At 53.6% G+C, this 18,562-nt stretch overlaps 2 protein-coding genes across 2 annotated transcripts; both read right to left on the reverse strand.

Annotated features, from left to right (window-relative positions):
• Window positions 1-188: 188 nt before the first annotated feature.
• Window positions 189-14,891, reverse strand: ACO1O0_009423 (NRPS; the record flags this gene model as incomplete). Its single annotated transcript, XM_083198772.1, has 1 exon — window positions 189-14,891. One exon carries the CDS (start codon window positions 14,889-14,891, stop codon window positions 189-191), a length of 14,703 nt encoding a protein of 4,900 aa, XP_083046507.1.
• Window positions 14,892-16,883: 1,992 nt separating this feature from the next.
• Window positions 16,884-18,421, reverse strand: ACO1O0_009424 (uncharacterized protein; the record flags this gene model as incomplete). The annotated part of the gene is made up of 3 exons (XM_083198773.1): window positions 16,884-17,517; window positions 17,737-18,377; window positions 18,413-18,421. 3 exons carry the CDS (start codon window positions 18,419-18,421, stop codon window positions 16,884-16,886), a joined length of 1,284 nt encoding a protein of 427 aa, XP_083046508.1.
• Between the last annotated feature and the right edge of the window lie 141 nt (window positions 18,422-18,562).

Consider the following 18,562-nt stretch of genomic DNA (forward strand, 5'->3'; position numbering starts at 1 on the left):
TCACCGATAGGGAAACCATCAAGCCATAAACCAAGTAAAAGTAAAAATATATCGTTCTGTAAGCTCTGGCAATAACTTCTATTTATATGAACGTTACTTGTGTCAAGCTTCTTTTACTTCATTCGTCTCCATTGTTTTAAAACGACCTAATCATGCGCATGCTGTTCCTTAGTGAGGACTCCTCCCACTCACGGCAAGAGCGAATATCCACTTCCACGCCACATTTTGCTTCCCCTTTCAGCCTCCTTCACAATCTCAATCATGGTCTCTTTCACAGCCATGATCCACCTCTCAACGCTCTCACTGTTCCGAACACGCTGATCATAGAGGAAGTCAACCTCGAGCTGGCTCTTGCGCACAACCGCAGTGACTTCGAGAACAGCGAGGCCTTTGACCTTCTTGGCACTCTCTGGCTCTGTCCCCAGAGGCACGGGCACTCTTCGCAGCAGGCCGGACGACCGTTCAAGCTGTTGGAAGACTCCTAGATAATTAAAGTTCATTTCCATAGCCTCATAGGCAAAGAACTTCTTGCCTTCCTCGTTGAGGTAGCGGGACGCAAAGTACGACCATCCCTTGAGGGGGATGCCTCGAAGAATTTGCATCGTATGCTGAACCATGTCGGAAAAACTATTTGCTTCATGGCGCTGCAGTTGCACCGGGCACATGGTTGTGAACCAGCTCACGGTCTGCGATATATCTATGGAGGGATTCAGTGGCTCACGACCATGGCCTTCGGTGTAGACAGGAGGCAGAGCACGGTCGGGGAATGTAGTCGCAAAGGCGTGCATTGTGGCCGCCATCATGAGCTCCATGGGCTCTGATTTGTAAAAGTCATTGACCCATCCCAAGATGGCCGTGGTGGTAGAGTCGTCCAGAGCAAACTTGCGGTGGGTGTACGACGAGTTACCGACTTCGGACGCTGTAAGACCCCAGTAGTCGAACTGCTCCTTTTCCAGCGTGAAGTTGAGGGCTTTCGTATAGTCAAGTGACTTGGCTGCCTCTCTTTGGATGGAGCACCATTTCTGGAAATTGAGAGAGTATATGGGGGCTGGCTCGGCACCGGAAAGTATGTCTTCCAGCTCCTTGAAGATGACGCGGAAAGAAACCAGATCGCTCACGAGGTGATTGACGGTCAAGAATAAGAGCTGCTTGTCTTCATTCTTGACATGAACAGCCGACGTCATGAGTCCAGTTTCGATGTCTTGGGCGTCTCGGCACTCGATGAAAGCCTGGATCAAGGCATCCCCGTTGCAATTCGACACCGAGGTAAGACGGAACGCTGACTCAATCTGGTTTGTCACTCTCTGCATCCACGCGCCCGATGGGGCTTTGTGGAACTTGGATCTCAGCATTGAATGGCGTGAAATCACCTTGGCCAGAGCTCCATGGAGAGCCTCAGTCGGGATATCCCGCGTCAGCTCGAGTAGAAAGCAAATGTCGAAGCAAATGTTTGCCTCGGGATGAAGATCGACAAACCACTGCTGTATGGGTGAGAGTGGAAATGGCTCCTCTAGGGCCTCCTCTTGGTTTGGCTGCGATTGGGCCATGGTGGCATGTTCGGATTCGGTTGGCTCCATGTCCTTACACACCGAGGCGATCTTGCCGATTGTTCGCTCCTTCATAATGGTTCGGACGCTGACGAGTAGCCCCCTGGCTCGTGCTGCAGAGGCAATCTGCATAGCGGTGATTGAATCGCCACCAACCCTAAAGAAGTCCGAATCCAGGTCAATGGCATCGGTTATGTTGAGGGTACTTCTCCAGATTGCTTCCAACTCACGCTCAGTAGTCGACGTCGGATATCTGAGCTTCTCTGAGGGCCGCCGCACATAAGACTGGACCTGGCTTAGGGTCATCTTTGAAGCAATCTCACGCAGACGCTTGCGATCCCACTTCCCCGTGGGAGTCATGGGTATGACGTGTATGGGAATGTATGTAGAGGGGACCATGTACGCTGGCACACACCCTGCAAGCCGTTCCTCGAGTCCTGCCGTGAGATGCCTGCAAGCTTCATCGTGTTCCGTTTCGGTCCAGGTGGAGTCTCCATTCTCCAAGCTGATGAAGACCACGAGCGTGTGGTTTCTGCTATCTTTGAATTGGACCACCTCGGATACGATGGTGAGCTTCTCTGGTATGTTGAACGGAGCGCTCTTGTTATCTGCATTTATGTCGTCATTACCGATGCTTGAACTGTTGACAAGGTCTTGGTTATTTGGTGCCTGTTCGGACTCTGCCAGCTCAGCGCTTGTCTCGGTGAGAACTTTGTGCACGTGGTAGTCGACTTCTAGGAGCTCGACTCGCTGCCCGCGGATTTTCACCTGGTTGTCTCTGCGTCCAACAAAAATGATTGAGCCGTCGCTGTCGTACTTGACCAGATCACCAGTCTTGTAAAGCGTCCCTCGTCTGCCAACCTGGCCCGATGTGCCTCCACGTACGAGCCATTGGGGGTCTTTCACGAAAGATTCTGCCGTCTTTTCAGGATTGTTGAGGTAGCCCTTGCTTACGAGAGGACCCTCGAGCCAGAGCTCACCAACAGCGCCAACGGGACAGAGTTCCCCATGGCCATCGACGATCCAGGTATTCATTGCCAGGCCGCGACCAATAGTGTACTGCTGGTCTCCCGCCTGATCGAACCGAAGGGTTGTCGCAATAACTGTTGTCTCTGCTGGCCCGTATATATTCCAGCTCTGGCAAGAGCTGCCAAAGTCCGGTATATCCCCTGCACGGAATTTCTCTCCACCGACGAGTAGTGTTCGTAGGGTTGGGACCTGCTCTGGTTTGAAAGTCCGCACCAATGCAGGAGTGAAGAAGCCAAACGTGGCATTGAAGCGTGCCATGGAGAGTACGAGATCGTCGCGGCGCTCGGATTCTGATGGAACGCAGAGACAGCCTCCCGAGATGAGAGTCAAAAGGAGGTTGCTCCACGCAAAGTCAAAACTGTACGAAGCAAAGTCGTATAGGCGGGATGACTCTGTCACGCCGTACTTGCTGCAGTGACATGTTATGGCGGTGGCCAGGTTCCTGTGGGTGAGAGTCACGCCCTTGGGTTTACCGGTGCTCCCCGAGGTGAAGACTGCGCACAGAGTGTTGGACGGTGTTACCAGAGGCCAGTCGACCTTGGTCATGTTTTTGGCCTTGTCCAATGCCTCAAGGGCCTCGAGATCGATGGTCAGCATATACCCGTTGTGGAGCTGCTGTCCCAGCTCTCTGTTCGCCTTCGACGTGATGACAACCCTTGCGCCCACCTGGCCCGTGATCGTCCTCAATCGTTCGAGAGGCTGCGTTGTGTCGAGGGCAACAGCTGCACCGCCAGCTCTCATGACGGCAACCATGGCCACGGACATCCACACTGACTTTTCGAAAAGTAGAGGGACCATGACCTCTGGGCCGACCCCTTGGTTTAAAAGCTCCGCTGCTAATCGCCGTGAATACACGTCCAGTTGACCATATGTAAGCTCGCCGTCCCAAGCTTCGATAGCTGTAAAGTCATAGCGGCGATCAATGGTTTTGGCGATGAGGTCGTGCAAGCACTTGTCAACAGCCGGAGGTGTTTCGGCATTCCATTTCCAGATGTCTTCCAGATCCTCGTCAACAACTGTTTGTATCTCGCCTAGCTTGGTTGTGCTGTGGCTATTGGAGCAGATCTGTCGCAGCACAAGCTCAAAGCGCCGTGAGAAACGTTGGACTTGTTTTTCTCTAACCACATCCGGGTCGAAAGCCACCTGGATCTGCAGCCCCTGCTCGAGCATAGTGAGGTCAACCATAAGACTGTAGCTTCCAAAGCCCTGGATATCCTTGGTGCTACCGTTGCTGGGCTCTTGGTGGTCCTGTTCAGGCTCAAAAAGCCTACTGGAGTTCGCCCCTGTGTCTTTACCCGGCTGAACAACAAGCAGCGATTGGAAGTTGCAGCCTTGCTCGGCTTCGGCACTAACCCTGCGAATGAACTGCAGCCCGGCCTGCTCGAACGGCACCATTCCAACAGTTTGCCGCTGTAGTTTTTGGAGATGGTCTTCAATAGTCATATCAGGGTCCAGGGTGACACGGAGAGGTACTGTAGCAATTGTTGGGCCGACCATGTCATCAATACCGGCCACAGGAGCTTGACGGCCGGAGGTTACAGCTCCAAACACCGCTTCACTGGACCCTTCTGCAGCAACAATGGCCCAGGCAGCTCGAAAAGCCGTCGAAAGAGTAGTATCGCCCTGGGGCGTGGGGAAATACCCAGTGTCCAGGCGATAGAGCCGTCTGGGCTCAGGGTGATGCTCCAGCGTTGGCAACTGCGGGAAGACCTGCGCATCAATGCCTTCGAACTGCGAATGCCAGTACTTCCGCATTCGTTCTTCGTCAATTCCTTTGAGATACTTGACAAATGGACCAAATGGTGTTTGGGGTGCTAGGAGAACGCCGTCATAGGCCTCCTCGAGAGTCTGGAAGATTTTGTCGAGGGACCAGCCGTCGTAGAGTGCATGGTGAATCTGTACCGAAAAAGCAGATCCTCCCGACACTGGATCTGGAATAAGCGAGGTTGTCAGAAGAGGAGACCCATGGTAAACTTCATCCGATCGAATTTGCCGCGAGTCGAAAACTGCTCGCTCCTCCTTGAGCACCACCTGGACAAGTCCCTCCGTTGGCAAATTGACAATTCGAGTCCGAAGAATAGGGATAGCTGCGACAACATCTTTCCAAGCCTCCTCTAAGCGTGAAATCTCGACGCCACGCTGAAGGCTTCGGGTGAAAACTGCAATGTAGTCTCCATTCCGACGAGCTGTAAGGGCGAGGAGCCCCTGCTGGAGAGCCGTGCAGGGAAGGACATCCTCAACTAGTTCAACTGGGACATTGCAAGACTCTGCAGCCTTTGAGACAAGATTTGCAACGTCGTCGGGATTTTGTAAAAGAGAGAAGGGCGGCACTATCTGCTCTGCAGTGTTGAGTTCGGTCTCAACAATGCCGGCGAGATCGCACAGTCGGGGCATCTGGAAGATATCCGGGACGGTGAAAACCATTCCCTGTTTCCGCGCGATGCCAACTAGGCGCATGGCGTCGATTGAATCCCCTCCCAGCCGAAAGAAGTGGTCGTTGGCGCTTAGCTCCGATGGATCCATGCCGAGAACCTTTGACCAGAGCTCCAACAGGCGATGCTCGAGCTGTGACTGCGGCGCAATATACTGACGAGGTTGATAGGCTGCGGCGAGCTCCTGAAGAGACTTGTCGGCAACCAGCTCGCGTAGCTTCCGTCGATCTGTTTTACCCGTGGCTGCGATGGCGGTGCTATACACGGGGATACAAACTGCCGGAACCATGTAGCTGGGAACTCGCTCCAGGAGCATTTGTTCCATTCCTTGAGAAAGCCGCTTGACAGCCTGGTCATGATCCTTTTTGTCCCACGGGCTGTTATCGTCTTGCTTGGTGAGAGTGATGAACGCAATTAGTGTTGGCCGAGTCTTCCCCGCAAGGACCGCCGCCTCTGCCACGACGTGAATGTGGTAAGGTCCCGTTTGATCTTCTGATGGGTGGGAAGATTCGATTATGTCTTTTATCTCTTGGGAATGACCAGAGCCGTTCGTGTCGCCTGCGTGCGTGCCGTTGGTGTGTCCGTTTGTGCCGTTTGTGTGCCCGTTTGTGCCATTAGACTGGGCACCGCTTGCATGCCCGTTGACACCATTGCCGTGGCTTTTGAGATCCCTCTTCTGCAGTGAAATTGATGCTCCTTGAAGTACATGCCGAACGTGGTGCTCTACTTCTCCAAGTTCCACTCGCTGTCCTCGGACCTTGACTTGGCTGCCGATGCGGCCCATGAAGATAAGCGCTCCGTCGGCATTGTACTTGACAAGGTCACCAGTCTTGTATAGCCTTCCATGCCTGCCGGGGTGCGTAGTAGCTCCAGCAAGTAGCCATTCAGGATCCTCAATAAACGCCTTGTTGGTTTTCTCGGGGTCGTTGAGATACCCACGGCCGACAAGGGGCCCTTCAAGCCAAAGCTCCCCAACAGACCCAACTGGGCAGAGCCGGTCATCATTGACAACCCACGAGCACGCTCCGATTGCGTGTCCAATTCCAGCTGTTTCCTGCGTCCCGGGGTGAATGTTTGCACAGCTCGTCGTGATTGTGCATTCGGAAGGGCCGTAGGTCACGAGTAGCTCCATTGTGCCGCTGTGGAGCCATTCTTGAAACTCATCCACATCCACAGCCTCGCCGCTCAAGTTAATCACCTTCAGCGACGGAACGGTAGACGGTTGGAGTAGCTTGGCAACGGTTGGCGTCAACTCAACCCACGTGGCACCATACTTGGTGATTGCCAGGCCCAGGTCTTGACGACGCTCGTCGTCGGATGGAACACAAAGGCAAGCGCCCACAGTCAGCGCGTTCAGGACATTTGACCATGATACATCGAAGGAGTATGAGGCAAAGTCAAAGATTCGAGCGTCCTCGGAAAATCGGAGCACCTTCTGGCCTTCCCGCATGGCAGTGCTGAAGTTGCTATGCGTGATAACAACACCCTTGGGTGTCCCGGTACTGCCGGATGTAAAGACAACGTAGAGAGCGTTGTTGGGCTGTACTGCTGGCCAATCTTGAGATACATCTACCGAAATCTTTTCGATGTTTTCCAAGTCAACAACCAAAGTCGGCCCATTCTGGAATAGCTTCTGGGCTAAGGGTTCATTGACAGTGGACGCGAGAACCACCCGAGGTTTGACCTGACCAACGATTCCAGCCAGCCTCTCAATGGGCTGGGTTACATCCAAGGCGACCGACGCTCCACCAGCCTTCATCACTGCCATCATTGCAACCGGCGTCCACATTGACTTCTCGAAGGCTAGAGGCACCACAACCTCGGGACCGACTCCATATCCCACAAGCTTCGAAGCTAGGCGGGTCGCAAGAGAATCAAGTTCCCTATAGGTCAGAGCCCCATCCCAAGCACAAATAGCGGTAGAATCAGGACGATGGTCGACAGTGGAAGCAATGATATCGTGCACACACACTTGAGCGGCAGACGGCACCTTGGTGTTCCAGCGCCAAATATCGGTCAGATCCTGACCCGTCACGGTTTGGATCTGGCCGAGCCGAGTAGAAGTAATCCCTTTAGAGCATAGCTGTTGCAGGATAAATTCGAACTGCTGACACATTCTCTCGACCTTCGTTGCCGGTACGACCAAGGGGTCGAACGCGACCTGCAATTGTACCCCTGGTCCGTCTTGCAAAAAGCAATCAATCGCCAGACCATAGCTGCCAAAGCTACTCAGCTCACTAGCTTTTTGCTCATCTTCTAGATCCTGGCAGGCCTTGAAGATGATCTGGTCAGGGTTTCCACTTGGGGCGGGTTGGACGGTCAAGAGGGACTGGAATTTGCAAGCCTCCTCCGCTTCCTCGCTGACCTGTCGGATGTTCTGTAGACCAGTCTGCTCAAATGGTATCATATCCGTGGCTTGCTTCTGCATATTCTGCAGGAATTTCTCTAGGACCATATCGGGGTCCAAAGTCACACGGACGGGAACAGTGGCTAGAGTTGGCCCAACGACGTTCTCTATGCCAGGCACGGCGGCTTGTCGGCCAGAAACGACGGCTCCGAATACCACCTCGCTCATCCCACTGTCTCTCGCTGAGAGAATAGCCCAGGCAGCGCGAAGAGTAGTTGAAGCTGAGAAGCCATTGGCTGCCAGCTCCAGGGGGGTAATCATTTGATGGCGGACTTCGGTCGTCTGAGGATGGTGACTCGGGGTTGGCAGGCGTGGATACTGCTGTGCATCCAATCCATCGAATTGAGCTTCCCAGTATTTTCGAGCATCCTCTTCCGCGACACCTTTCACGTGTTGGATAAAATCGACAAAGGGGGTAAGGGTGAGCTGGGAGTTGGGGTTCTTATAGGCCTGTGCGAGTGCGTCCAGCATCTTTGGAAGGGACCAACCGTCGTATAGAGCATGATGAATGCTCCACACCAATCGCCTCCCCCCAGAATCTTCTTCGTCGAGATAGGCCCTGGTCAGTGACTCACCTAGCAGCGTAGATGCTGTGTCGTTGTCGTGCTTGTCTTTGACCGCTCGGCTATCTTGTAGAGTTGAAGAGATGTCATCTCTCAAGATGACCTGAACAAGGCCCTCCTCCAACAAGCTCACCACCCTGGTTCTGAGCACCGGGATAGCAGACACAATTGTCTTCCAAGCTTGTCTGAAGCGACTCAAGTCGATATCATCCGCCAGTTCATAGGTGAAATGAGCAATGTAGTCTCCACCGCGTCTGGCCGTAAGGGCGAGAAGACCTTCCTGCAGGGGCGTGCAAGGGAGTATATCCTCGATGTCTTCCGGACCGATTCCACAGAGAGTTGAAGCCGTCAATAAAATTTCCTCTTTGCTGGAATCGGCGATGCGCAGCAAGGAAAGAGGTTGTACTTGTGCTGGAGGCATGAGCACTTGTGCGGCATTGCTGTTGGTTAAGGCGGCTAGGTCGGAGAGCTGTGGCGAGCGAAAGATGTCTGCCACACTTATGGAGAGGCCCTGTTGACGAGCGATAGCAACGAGGCGCATAGCATCGATGGAGTTTCCACCAATGCTGAAGAAATTGTCACTAGTGCTGATATCGGAAGGATTTCTGCCCAGGACTTGTGCCCAAACTGACACCAGCTGGCTCTCCATGGCGTTGGCTGGCGATTGAAACTGTCGCGAGGATGAAGACTCAGTAGCGATCTCTTGCAGCGTCATTTGCGCCGCAAGCTCCCGGAGCTTCCTCCTGTCTGTTTTGCCCGTTGTCGTCAACGCAACTCCGTGCACGGGAATACAAGCCGCCGGGATCATGTAGACGGGAATATGCCCCGATAATCGCCGCTCTAGGCTTTTAGTGAGGTTTCTAACGGCTTGGTCATGCTCTTTCTTTGTCCACGAGCTTTCGTCTTCAACCTGAAGGCTGATGAAGGCAATCAGAGATGCTTGTTTGCTGCCCTTCAACGTTACCGCCTCGGCCATGACGTGGAGCTGATACGCATCTCCGGCACTAGTTGTTTCCACGGCCGCCTGGGCAATAAGAGCACTCCGGACGTGGTGCTCAACCTCTCCAAGCTCAATACGCTGACCGCGGATTTTGACCTGGCTGTCTTTGCGCCCGATGAATGTAAGGCCGCCATCCGCATTGTACCTCACGAGATCACCAGTTTTGTACAGCCGCCCATGTCTCCCGGGCTGCGTTGGCCCGCCTCGGAGCAGCCATTCGGGATCCTCGACGAAAACAGCCTGCGTCTTGACCGGATCATTGAGATAACCTCGCCCGACAAGCGGGCCTTCCAGCCAGAGCTCGCCGACAGAGCCGACAGGGCAAAGCTCACCGGAGTCGGGGTCAACAATCCAGCCAACTGTACCGAAAGTGTGCCCGAGACCGATGGCTTCGTCAACTCCCCAGCCGATAGGGGCACATGTGACACATACTGTGCACTCGGTGGGCCCATAAGTCACGAGCACATCGGCATGATCGAACCAGTGGCGAAAATCTTCGAAGCAAACATACTCCCCGCCAATGTTGAGGACCTTCATAGAGGGTACAGCGGAGGGGTGGAGAAGCTTTGCTACAGTCGGTGTCAAGTCGGCATAGGTTGCTTTGAATTTGTTGATTGCGAGATCAATATCGTGACGCCTATCGTCCTCAGACGGCACGCAAAGGGTTGCGCCGACACTGAAGGCATTGAGCATGTTTGACCAAGAAACGTCGAAGGCGTAGGACGCAAAGTCAAACACACGGTGTCCCTCTCCAAACTGGAGGATACCACATTCTTGAATAGCCGTTGCAAAGTTACCATGAGTGATGACGACTCCCTTTGGTACACCCGTACTTCCCGATGTGAAAACAATATATAAGGCGCTTGTCGAATCAACCTTGGGCCACTGAACAAAGTCGAGTATGGTTTCTGGCATGTCGTCAAAGGCTTGCTGGTCTATGACGAATACAGGGCCAGCGTGGATCTGTTGGCTCAGCTTCTCATTTTCGCGCGAGCAAATGGCGACAATGGGATCAACCTGGCGCACAATGGCTCTAAGTCTCTCCAGTGGCTGTGTGATATCGAGAAGAACGGACGCGGCGCCGGTTTTCATGACAGCCAGCATGACAACAGGAGTCCACATTGACTTTTCGAAGATGACAGGGACGATCACCTCCGGCCCAACGCCGAGCTGCAATAGCTCAATAGCTAGGCGCGTCGCGAGGTTGTCGACTTGGCTGTATGTCAGGAGGCCGTTCCATGCGTGTACCGCTGTGGCACCAGGGATCCGCTTTGCCGTCGATTCAATCATATGATGCATAAGGCCATCAATGTATGCTGGAACATGAGCGTTCCATTGCCAGATTTTGTCGAGGTCTTGGTCGACGATGGTCTTGATTTTGCTCAGCGGCAAAGCTCGGTGGCGTTGGGAGCAGATCTGTTCCAACAAAAGGTCAAAGCGCTGTGTCAGTAGTCGAATCTGCTCCTCACTAATGACCACAGGATCAAAGGTGACCTGAATGTGGATTCCATCCTTCTTCGGGAAGCAATCTAGCTCCAGCGCAAAAGTGCCAAATCCGCCATCCTCTGTGGTTCCATTCCGAGATTCATCAACTACGGCTAGCTCGAGCAGGTCCTGAAACTTGCTGCCATTGCGGGGAGGAGGATGGATGATAACGAGGGATTGGAACTGGCACGCTTGCTCAGCTGCGTCGCTGACTTTTCGGATGTTCTGAACGCCAGCCTGTTCAAAGGCAATCATGCTGGTCGCCTGCTCCTGGACTTGCCGAAGGCATTCTTCTATTGTCATCTTAGCGTTGAATACAACGCGGACAGGAACAGTGGCAGCAGTTGGGCCTGCAAGGTCTTCGATGAGTTCGATTCCAGGCACCGAGGCCTGGCGACCATTTACGACGGCACCAAATACTGCTTCATGCGATCCACTGTGTTTGCCGACGAGAATCGCCCATGCTGTACGGATGGCTGTGGACATTGTGAACTCTCCAGGAGCGAGGGAACATTTAGAGTCTAGCCGGTAGATGCGTGAGGGCAGGGGGTGATAATCCGGAGATGGCATGCTCGGGTACTGTTGCGCGTCAAGCCCCTGGAATTGATCTGCCCAGTATTGTCTCGTTATGTCAGAGTCTGCTCCGTCGCGAGCGTACTTGACAAAAGGAGCGAATGGAACAGGTGTGACCGGCGCCGCACTGTCCTCATATTTACGCGCGAGGGCATCCAGAATCCTAGACACGGACCAACCGTCATATACGGCGTGGTGCATGAGCAACTCAAACTTGGCCGTGGCACTGGAGGAATCCCTGCGAAGGAAGGCTTTGGAAAGAGGCTGACCCAGGGAGGCGCTTAGAGAACCAGCTTGTGTGGCTCCGACTGGCAACTCTTCGAGTGTGTTTGAGGTAGCGTCATGCTTCAGAACCACTTGGGCTAGACCCCATTTCGACAGGTTAACTATGCGAGTCCGAAGAAGCGGCAGCTGGGCCACGGCGTATTCCCATGCAGCGCTGAAACGAGAAATATCGACATCTTGGCGGAGATTGTAAGAGAACTTGGTGATGTAATCTCCGTCTCGTCTTGCGGTGAGGGCAAACAGCCCTTCCTGCAACGGTGTGCAAGGGATCACATGGTCAATCAAATCAGGAGCAACACTGCACATTGAGGCAGCTTCATCCTGTACAAGGCTCTCATCAGAGTAGAAGGTGAAAACTTGCCGAGTCTCCATCTCAGGGGCAAGCTTGACGGCTGATGCCGTCTTGGCAAACTCGCACAGCTGCGGAGACCGAAGCAAATCGACTGCGCTGAGTAGCAGGCCTTGCACCCTGGCCATGCTCACCAGCCTCATAGCGTCAATCGAGTCACCTCCAAGCCGGACGAAGTGATCGTCGATGCTTATTTGTGATGCTTCCATGCCCAACACCTTTGCCCAGAGAGACCTGACTTGCTCTTCCATGGGGGTTGTGGGTTGTTTGACTTGGCCCGATGAGGGGTTGTATGTGGTAATGAGCTGCTGAATAGTCATGTGTTGGAGCATTGCCTTCAGAACTCGCCTGTCGGACTTGCCAGTTGGCCCCAACGGAGGATCGTGCACCGGCACATAGGCAGTGGGAACCATGTAAGCTGGTACTCGTGTGGAGAGTCTCTGGCCAACCTCGCGAGTCACCTGCACCACGCCTTCGTCATGGCTTTCCCTGGTAGGATATGGGTTGCCGCTATCATCGCTGAGCCTAGTAACAAAGGCAACGAGTGTAGGCCTCACGTTGTCTTTTAGCGTCACCGTCTCTGCTGTGACGTGGGACTGCCCTGGAGTGACCTCTGCGAGGACCTGACGGACATGCTGCTCTACCTCGCCCATTTCCACTCGTTGTCCTCGGATCTTGACCTGTCCATCTCGGCGGGTCATGAATGTGAGCTTGCCGTCAGAATCCTGTCTAACAAGGTCGCCAGTCTTATACAGACGTCCTCGTCTACCCGGATGACGGTTTGGCAGCCCTTGAAGAAGCCACATGGGGTCTTGGATATATGCTTCTTGGGTCCGAGCGGGCTGGTTGTGGTAGCCGCGACTGACCGTAGGCCCCTCCACCCACAGCTCACCAATTGCCCCGATGGGACACAGTTTATTGTTGCTGACAACCCAGGCATTGGAGGCGAATGTGTAGCCAAGACTGTCGTCTCCTCTCGAGACGTTGGCTTTGGTTATTGCCACAGTGCATTCCGCTGGCGCGTAAATTGCGATAATCTCCACATGTTGCATCCAATGCCGGAAATCTTCCAGAACGAAATTTTCTCCGCCCAGGCTGAGCTTTTTCAAAGTTGGTGTTGTGGCTGGGTCGATGAGCTTTGCCACGGTGGGCGTGAGTTGGATATACGTGCCACGGAGCTTGGTGATGGTCTCATGTACATCGCGTCTCCGCTCATCTTCAGAAGGAATGCAGAGACAGGCCCCCACCGTGAGGGTACTCGCAAAGTTGGACCACGCAACATCGAACGCATAGGACGCAAAGTCCACAACACGGTCATCTTCTGTGAACAGTTGGCCCTCCCTGCCTTTTGTAACAAAGGTACTTATGTTGGCGTGCGTGATCACAGCCCCCTTGGGTGTGCCTGTAGTGCCAGACGTGAAGACGACATAAGCGGCGTTTGAGGGACTTGACCTGGGGAATTCGACATTTTGAGAGCCCAATTTCTCTATAGAATCACGGTCCACTGCAAGAACACGGCCACTGTGTAATTGCTGGCCCAGTCGCAATTGCGATGTCGAGCATAGAACAACGTGCGGGCTCACTTGTTGGACAATAGTCTCAAGTCTCTCCCGAGGCTGCGTAATATCCACCGTCACCGAGGCGCCACCTGCCTTCATGACGGCCAATACAGCCACAGGAGTCCACATTGACTTCTCAAAGACGAGCGGCACGATAACCTCTGGGCCAACCCCCCGGCAGATAAGCTCGGCAGCTAGTCGGTCGGATAGCACATCGAGCTCGGTGTAGGTCAGGTCTCCATCCCAGGCGGAAACTGCCTGGGCTTCTGGGCGGCGACGAATGGTTTCCGCGATCAGATCATGCAAGCACACCTCGACGGCGGTAGGGCAGGTGGTGTTGAGGCGCCATATATCCTCCAAGTCCTGGTCGAGGGCGACTTGAACATCCCAGAGGGGCTGGTCCTGGTTGCTCGCAAGCTGCTGGGCCACGAGAGCCACCTGGCCAAGAAGTCTCTCAGCCTGCCACCCCTGAATGACTTGGTCATCGTACCATGCTTCCATGTCGATGCCATCGTGTTCTAGGTAGCATTGGATTGTAAGGGCGTAGCTTGTAGATCCATCACCGGCCTCTTTTCTTCGCCAAGTCCCTATGGAAGACTCGACCGACATGGTCTTTTTGGGTGGTTGTACAACAAGTAGGGTCTGGAACTGCGTCGCCAGAGACCCTTCCTCGCTGACCCGTGAGATGTTGTGCAGTCCGAATTGCTCAAATGGGGCCATCCCGTAGGCTTTTCTACTTGCGTAGGCGAGCAGATCAGAAACCTTGTGTGATTGCTTTAGATCCAGTCGAACAGGGACGGTGGCGATTGTACAACCGAGCATGTTGGATACTTCTGGAACGGACTCGTTCCGTCCAGACACCACAGTGCCGAAGCAGACATCGTCACTGCCAGTGTGATTTGCCAGAACAATGGAAAGAGCAGAACGAAGAAGAACAGTTCGTGAAATGTCTTTGACCTTTTGGATTGGAGGGCAATGGTGCGCCACTGTCGCCCTGGCGACTGGCGTGTGGTTCAGGGTAGGGAGGGCAGGATATTGGACGCTGGCTAGCCCTGCCAACTCATCACCCCAGAAACGTCCTGCAGCCTCAAAGCTCTTGTCGGCTACATGAGTGACAAATGATTTGAACGTGGGGATGCTTATACCGTCTGCTCCGTTTTTGTCATATGCTGCGGCCGCGTATTTTGCTAGGTTGGAGAATGACCAACCATCGTATATGGCGTGATGCACAGTCCAGACAAACCATCGCTGACCGTGTCCCTGCTGGCCGTTGACAATTGCGTACCGGGCTAGCGGCTCACCAAGCTTCCACGTTCGTCCGTTGGCAGCTTCCATACAGCTTTCAAGGTCGCTGTACTCGGTCCACTCCAATGGGTGTCTTCTCAATACCACCTGAATGAGGCCGAGGCTCTCCGAGTTGATAATTCGAGCGCGTAGGACATCCGAAAGTCCCACAATGTGCTCGATCGCGTGCCGAAGCCTGATGAGATTGACATGGGGCTCAAGCTTAAGCCTGAGATTTCTGATTGGGGCATTTGATCCTCGGTTGGTGACGGCCATGAACCCTTCCTGCATAGCTGTGCATGGGAAGTAGTCCTCGACCATAATCTGCTCGCAGCCAATCAGGCCAGCAAGCTCCCGCTTTGATTCAGATTCTGACATCTTGATGGCAACCAAGATCGGATCTGCGTCCAATGCCGAGATTATGCAATGATACAGTGGCCTTGAGCTCCGAGTGTAACATCAAACCTAAACCAAATAAACATTCAAGGTTAGACTTGAGCGAATAGGATGAAACAGGGCGACGTATACTTTGACTTGCGTTTGCTGAAGACTGCAGCAGGGAATTGTGAATTGTGCGGGTTGTCTTATTGTGTCGCCTGAAGGGATAGGGCGTTGCGGCAGTGGTGGAATGAATTCCGGGAGTTTTCTTCGGAACAGTGGACAGGGCACTCGGGAGATGGATTTTGCCGAGTGACCGTCGACAAAGACCTTATCATATGTACGGTAACATAATACACTTGGGAAGACTAGTGAAGTGCCTGTTCACGTACTATATAATTCAGGATGCACAATGGGATAGCATGGGAGTCCTATTGATGGACCATGGCATAATTATCTTCGCCAACTTCCCAGAGAAGATTAGTCCAGGCCCCTTACTCGTATCCTTGAACCTCTGTACTGATATCACGAATAACCATTGGATTGCTATGTCTTGGTCTGTGGGGACTATGGCAACTTAGACCCGCTATACCACTTCTCATCGGCCTCCGAGGCCCTAGCTAGGCTCTAGAATGCTAGGAGGCACGGTGGGATGAACTAGGCCCCGGCCGTTACCGACGCTATCGTCAGATTCTTCTACAAGCACGGCATGCGCCATCAACGAAGTAATACTACGTGACCCATGGATGGCGCATAGGTGTTGCCACAACTAGCGCAGCCGTGCAGCTCGTGTATGTGGTCACTGACTCCGGACATATGGCTTATATTGCACGGAACGGGGCGTTATTTTCATCACATCGGTGCATAAGATTATTTCCTAATGTTTTTAGATAAAACCTATTCAACTCTATGTGGATATACATGTCACTGACTAGAATTTTCGCGCCATGGACAAAATTACTAGGTATGGCCAGATTTGGAAACGTGACAGGGCAGGCTGAAACGCAAATTAACAGTGCCGCCTTAGTCGGACGGGAATCGTACCGCCAGCAATAGGACTAGCCGTTTAGGCAAGAAGCACGTATCCGTATATCATGCCAGATAATAGCGTAGCGACCTCATATGCCATAGTTCGCCCATTCATAACTGTAGGTAACGCAGTTCACCTGGATATGATGATGTAAACAGCCGCTGTTATCCGAAGAAGAAATCTCTGCCCTGGCGTCACATCGTGCTTTCATGCAGGTGGCCTGGCCATATGCAACAGGGGCTGGCAATGTCACATTGAAATCTTACAGACCACCTTCGAAAGTCCAGACCAGACCAAGTTCGGATTCCAATATTGGCTACGGGACGCTTCTTGGACCAGAATTTCTGTGGACAGTTGAAAAATATGAGGTCTTCTGACGTATGCGACAGACAGGGCTCATCCATCGTGGATGGGATATGCAGTGATATTGATTATCATGATGCAGGTCAGAGGCCAAGAACCGAGCACGGACGCTGGATGCTGGCGCCAAGAGGCGAGTCAATGCGAAAGCCACGGCGTGGCGAGTGTTGAATGGGTAGCTGTTACCCGCATTGCACAGGGATGCTGCTTCATTCGTAACATACAGATCCCGATGGACTTTTTGTTGAAGTTTGGGCTTGCAAGCCCGATCGAGTACAGCTTCGAGTATTCATACCTGTTACGAATATGCAGCTACTCCTGTACCCACTCGGGCAGAGAAACCACCCCCTACCGGGTAGGAAAACCCCCCACGAGCCGACAAAATTAAAATAATCACAGCTACGGGTAGGTTATGGGACTATGTTCGAGGACGAGCTTGCTATTGTGGATCACGATGGATGGCTGACCTTCCTTTCATGTCTGCCTAGCGAGTTTCAAGGCTGATATACATAGTACTATTCCCACTTAATGAGGACGAACCCGCCAATCATAGTCCTCGACCTCGTTGCGGCGGCATTCGGGCTTCCTCGGATCTTTTTCTCCTAAGATCCTTGCACTGCCAAGGAGCCATACTCCGGCAGCCGCTTCGAGTTGATGGTCCACAACAGCCCTACGAAGACAGTGGACAAGATGCCAATGATGTAGAACGGCGAACCAAGCCAGAAGCCGCCAATGCGCATCCCCCACTCAAAGGAAGCGGCTAGGATCGGGGCTCCAGCCATGGAACCAAGAATGTCAATCGTGCTAATAAAGCCAAACATAGTGCCAGTACGGTCAGCAGGCACGAAGGTAGAGGCCAGACTTCGCAGGAACAGGGCTGTGCCGCTGCCCATGGTGCTTGTGGCCATGCTGACTGCGACGCAGATGATGTTGGTCGACAACCCCGTGCCGATCCAACCGACAGCCTGCATCAACAGCGACAACCGCGCCAGATACAGGTCCTTGATTCGGCCGCTGTATCCCCAAGGCCCAGTCATGGCGTCTGAGAGCCGCGGCAAGAGAACGAGCAACAGGACAATGCTGCAGGCGGCTCGGAAGGAGATGAAGAGCGTGGCCTGTGAGATGGCCAAGCCAAAACGAAGGGTGAGGAACTGTAGCTGCAGCTGCGCAGTGCCGGCTATGAGCAAGTGTTCGGTAAAGGGTAGGATGGTGACGACCATGGCCCAGTACAGGTACCTGGATACATGACGATGCCGAGGTGCTTGTGACGGGGTCGCCACTATTAAACCTTGGTCGCTTGTGCAGGCAGTGCTAAAAGTGCCAGTGGCGGTGGGACTCGCAGTCGACATTGTTGAAACTGGCTGTCGGTCCGAATCCTGCGTACACGAAGCGGGCAAAACCTTCTGACTATGCAAAGTCTCTGGTATGAGCAGAACAAAGCCAAAAGCAATGCACAATAGAGAGAGGCCGCCAAATTCAGGAATCCACGGGCTGGTACGCATCAGCAATGCCGACAATGGCGGCATCATGAGGATCGGAAAAAGGGATGCTGCTCCAATCTGGAAGAAGACGTTTGTCTGCTCCTCTTGAGGCGTGATGTCGGATATGACGACGAAGATGAGCGTGTATAGCACTGACGTGCTCCCAGCAAACAGGCCATTGAGTGAAGACAGGAGAGTCCAGTTGATGCTGTATTGTTGCCATGACCAGCACACATACTGTACCCAAGCCCAGCGGACAACGCACGATGCGAATCCGGAAAGCATGAACGGCCTCCTACCGAATCTATCAGCCGCCCAACCAAAGGGCAGCGCCAACAGCAAGCCTGGCAGTCCGTCCAAGACCTGCTGATACGCGCCCAGATCAGCCAGCTGGGCCTGGACTGCGTCAATCTTGCACCAAGATTCATCCACCCCGTCGACAGCGCCTGGAGACACGACATCTCTTCGGCGCACAATCTTGCTGGGGTCGTGGCTCTCGTAGTGGCCGTAGCAGATGATGGCCTCGATTATGCGCATTCGTGGGCTATCCATGAGCTGCTCGCCGGACGTGTGCAGGAAGACGATGGCTATGATGAGGGCAGTGATGCGCCACCGCTGCCAGGTCGCGCAGGGAGACACTGCACCAGAACCGGAGTCATTGGCGGATGTAGGGGGCCCCGGCGTTGCCAGAAGCGGCCGTCTCTCGTCGGGGCTGGCCTCCACGTTATTGTGCATCGAACCAGCGTTTGGTATGTCGGTAGACTGTGAATGAAGGGCTAGCCTGCGTGGCTTGTACTGAT

This window comes from Amphichorda felina, assembly GCF_050947745.1.
Source record: "Amphichorda felina strain 45539 chromosome Unknown scaffold_9, whole genome shotgun sequence".
Classification (NCBI taxonomy): Eukaryota; Fungi; Ascomycota; class Sordariomycetes; order Hypocreales; family Bionectriaceae; genus Amphichorda; species Amphichorda felina.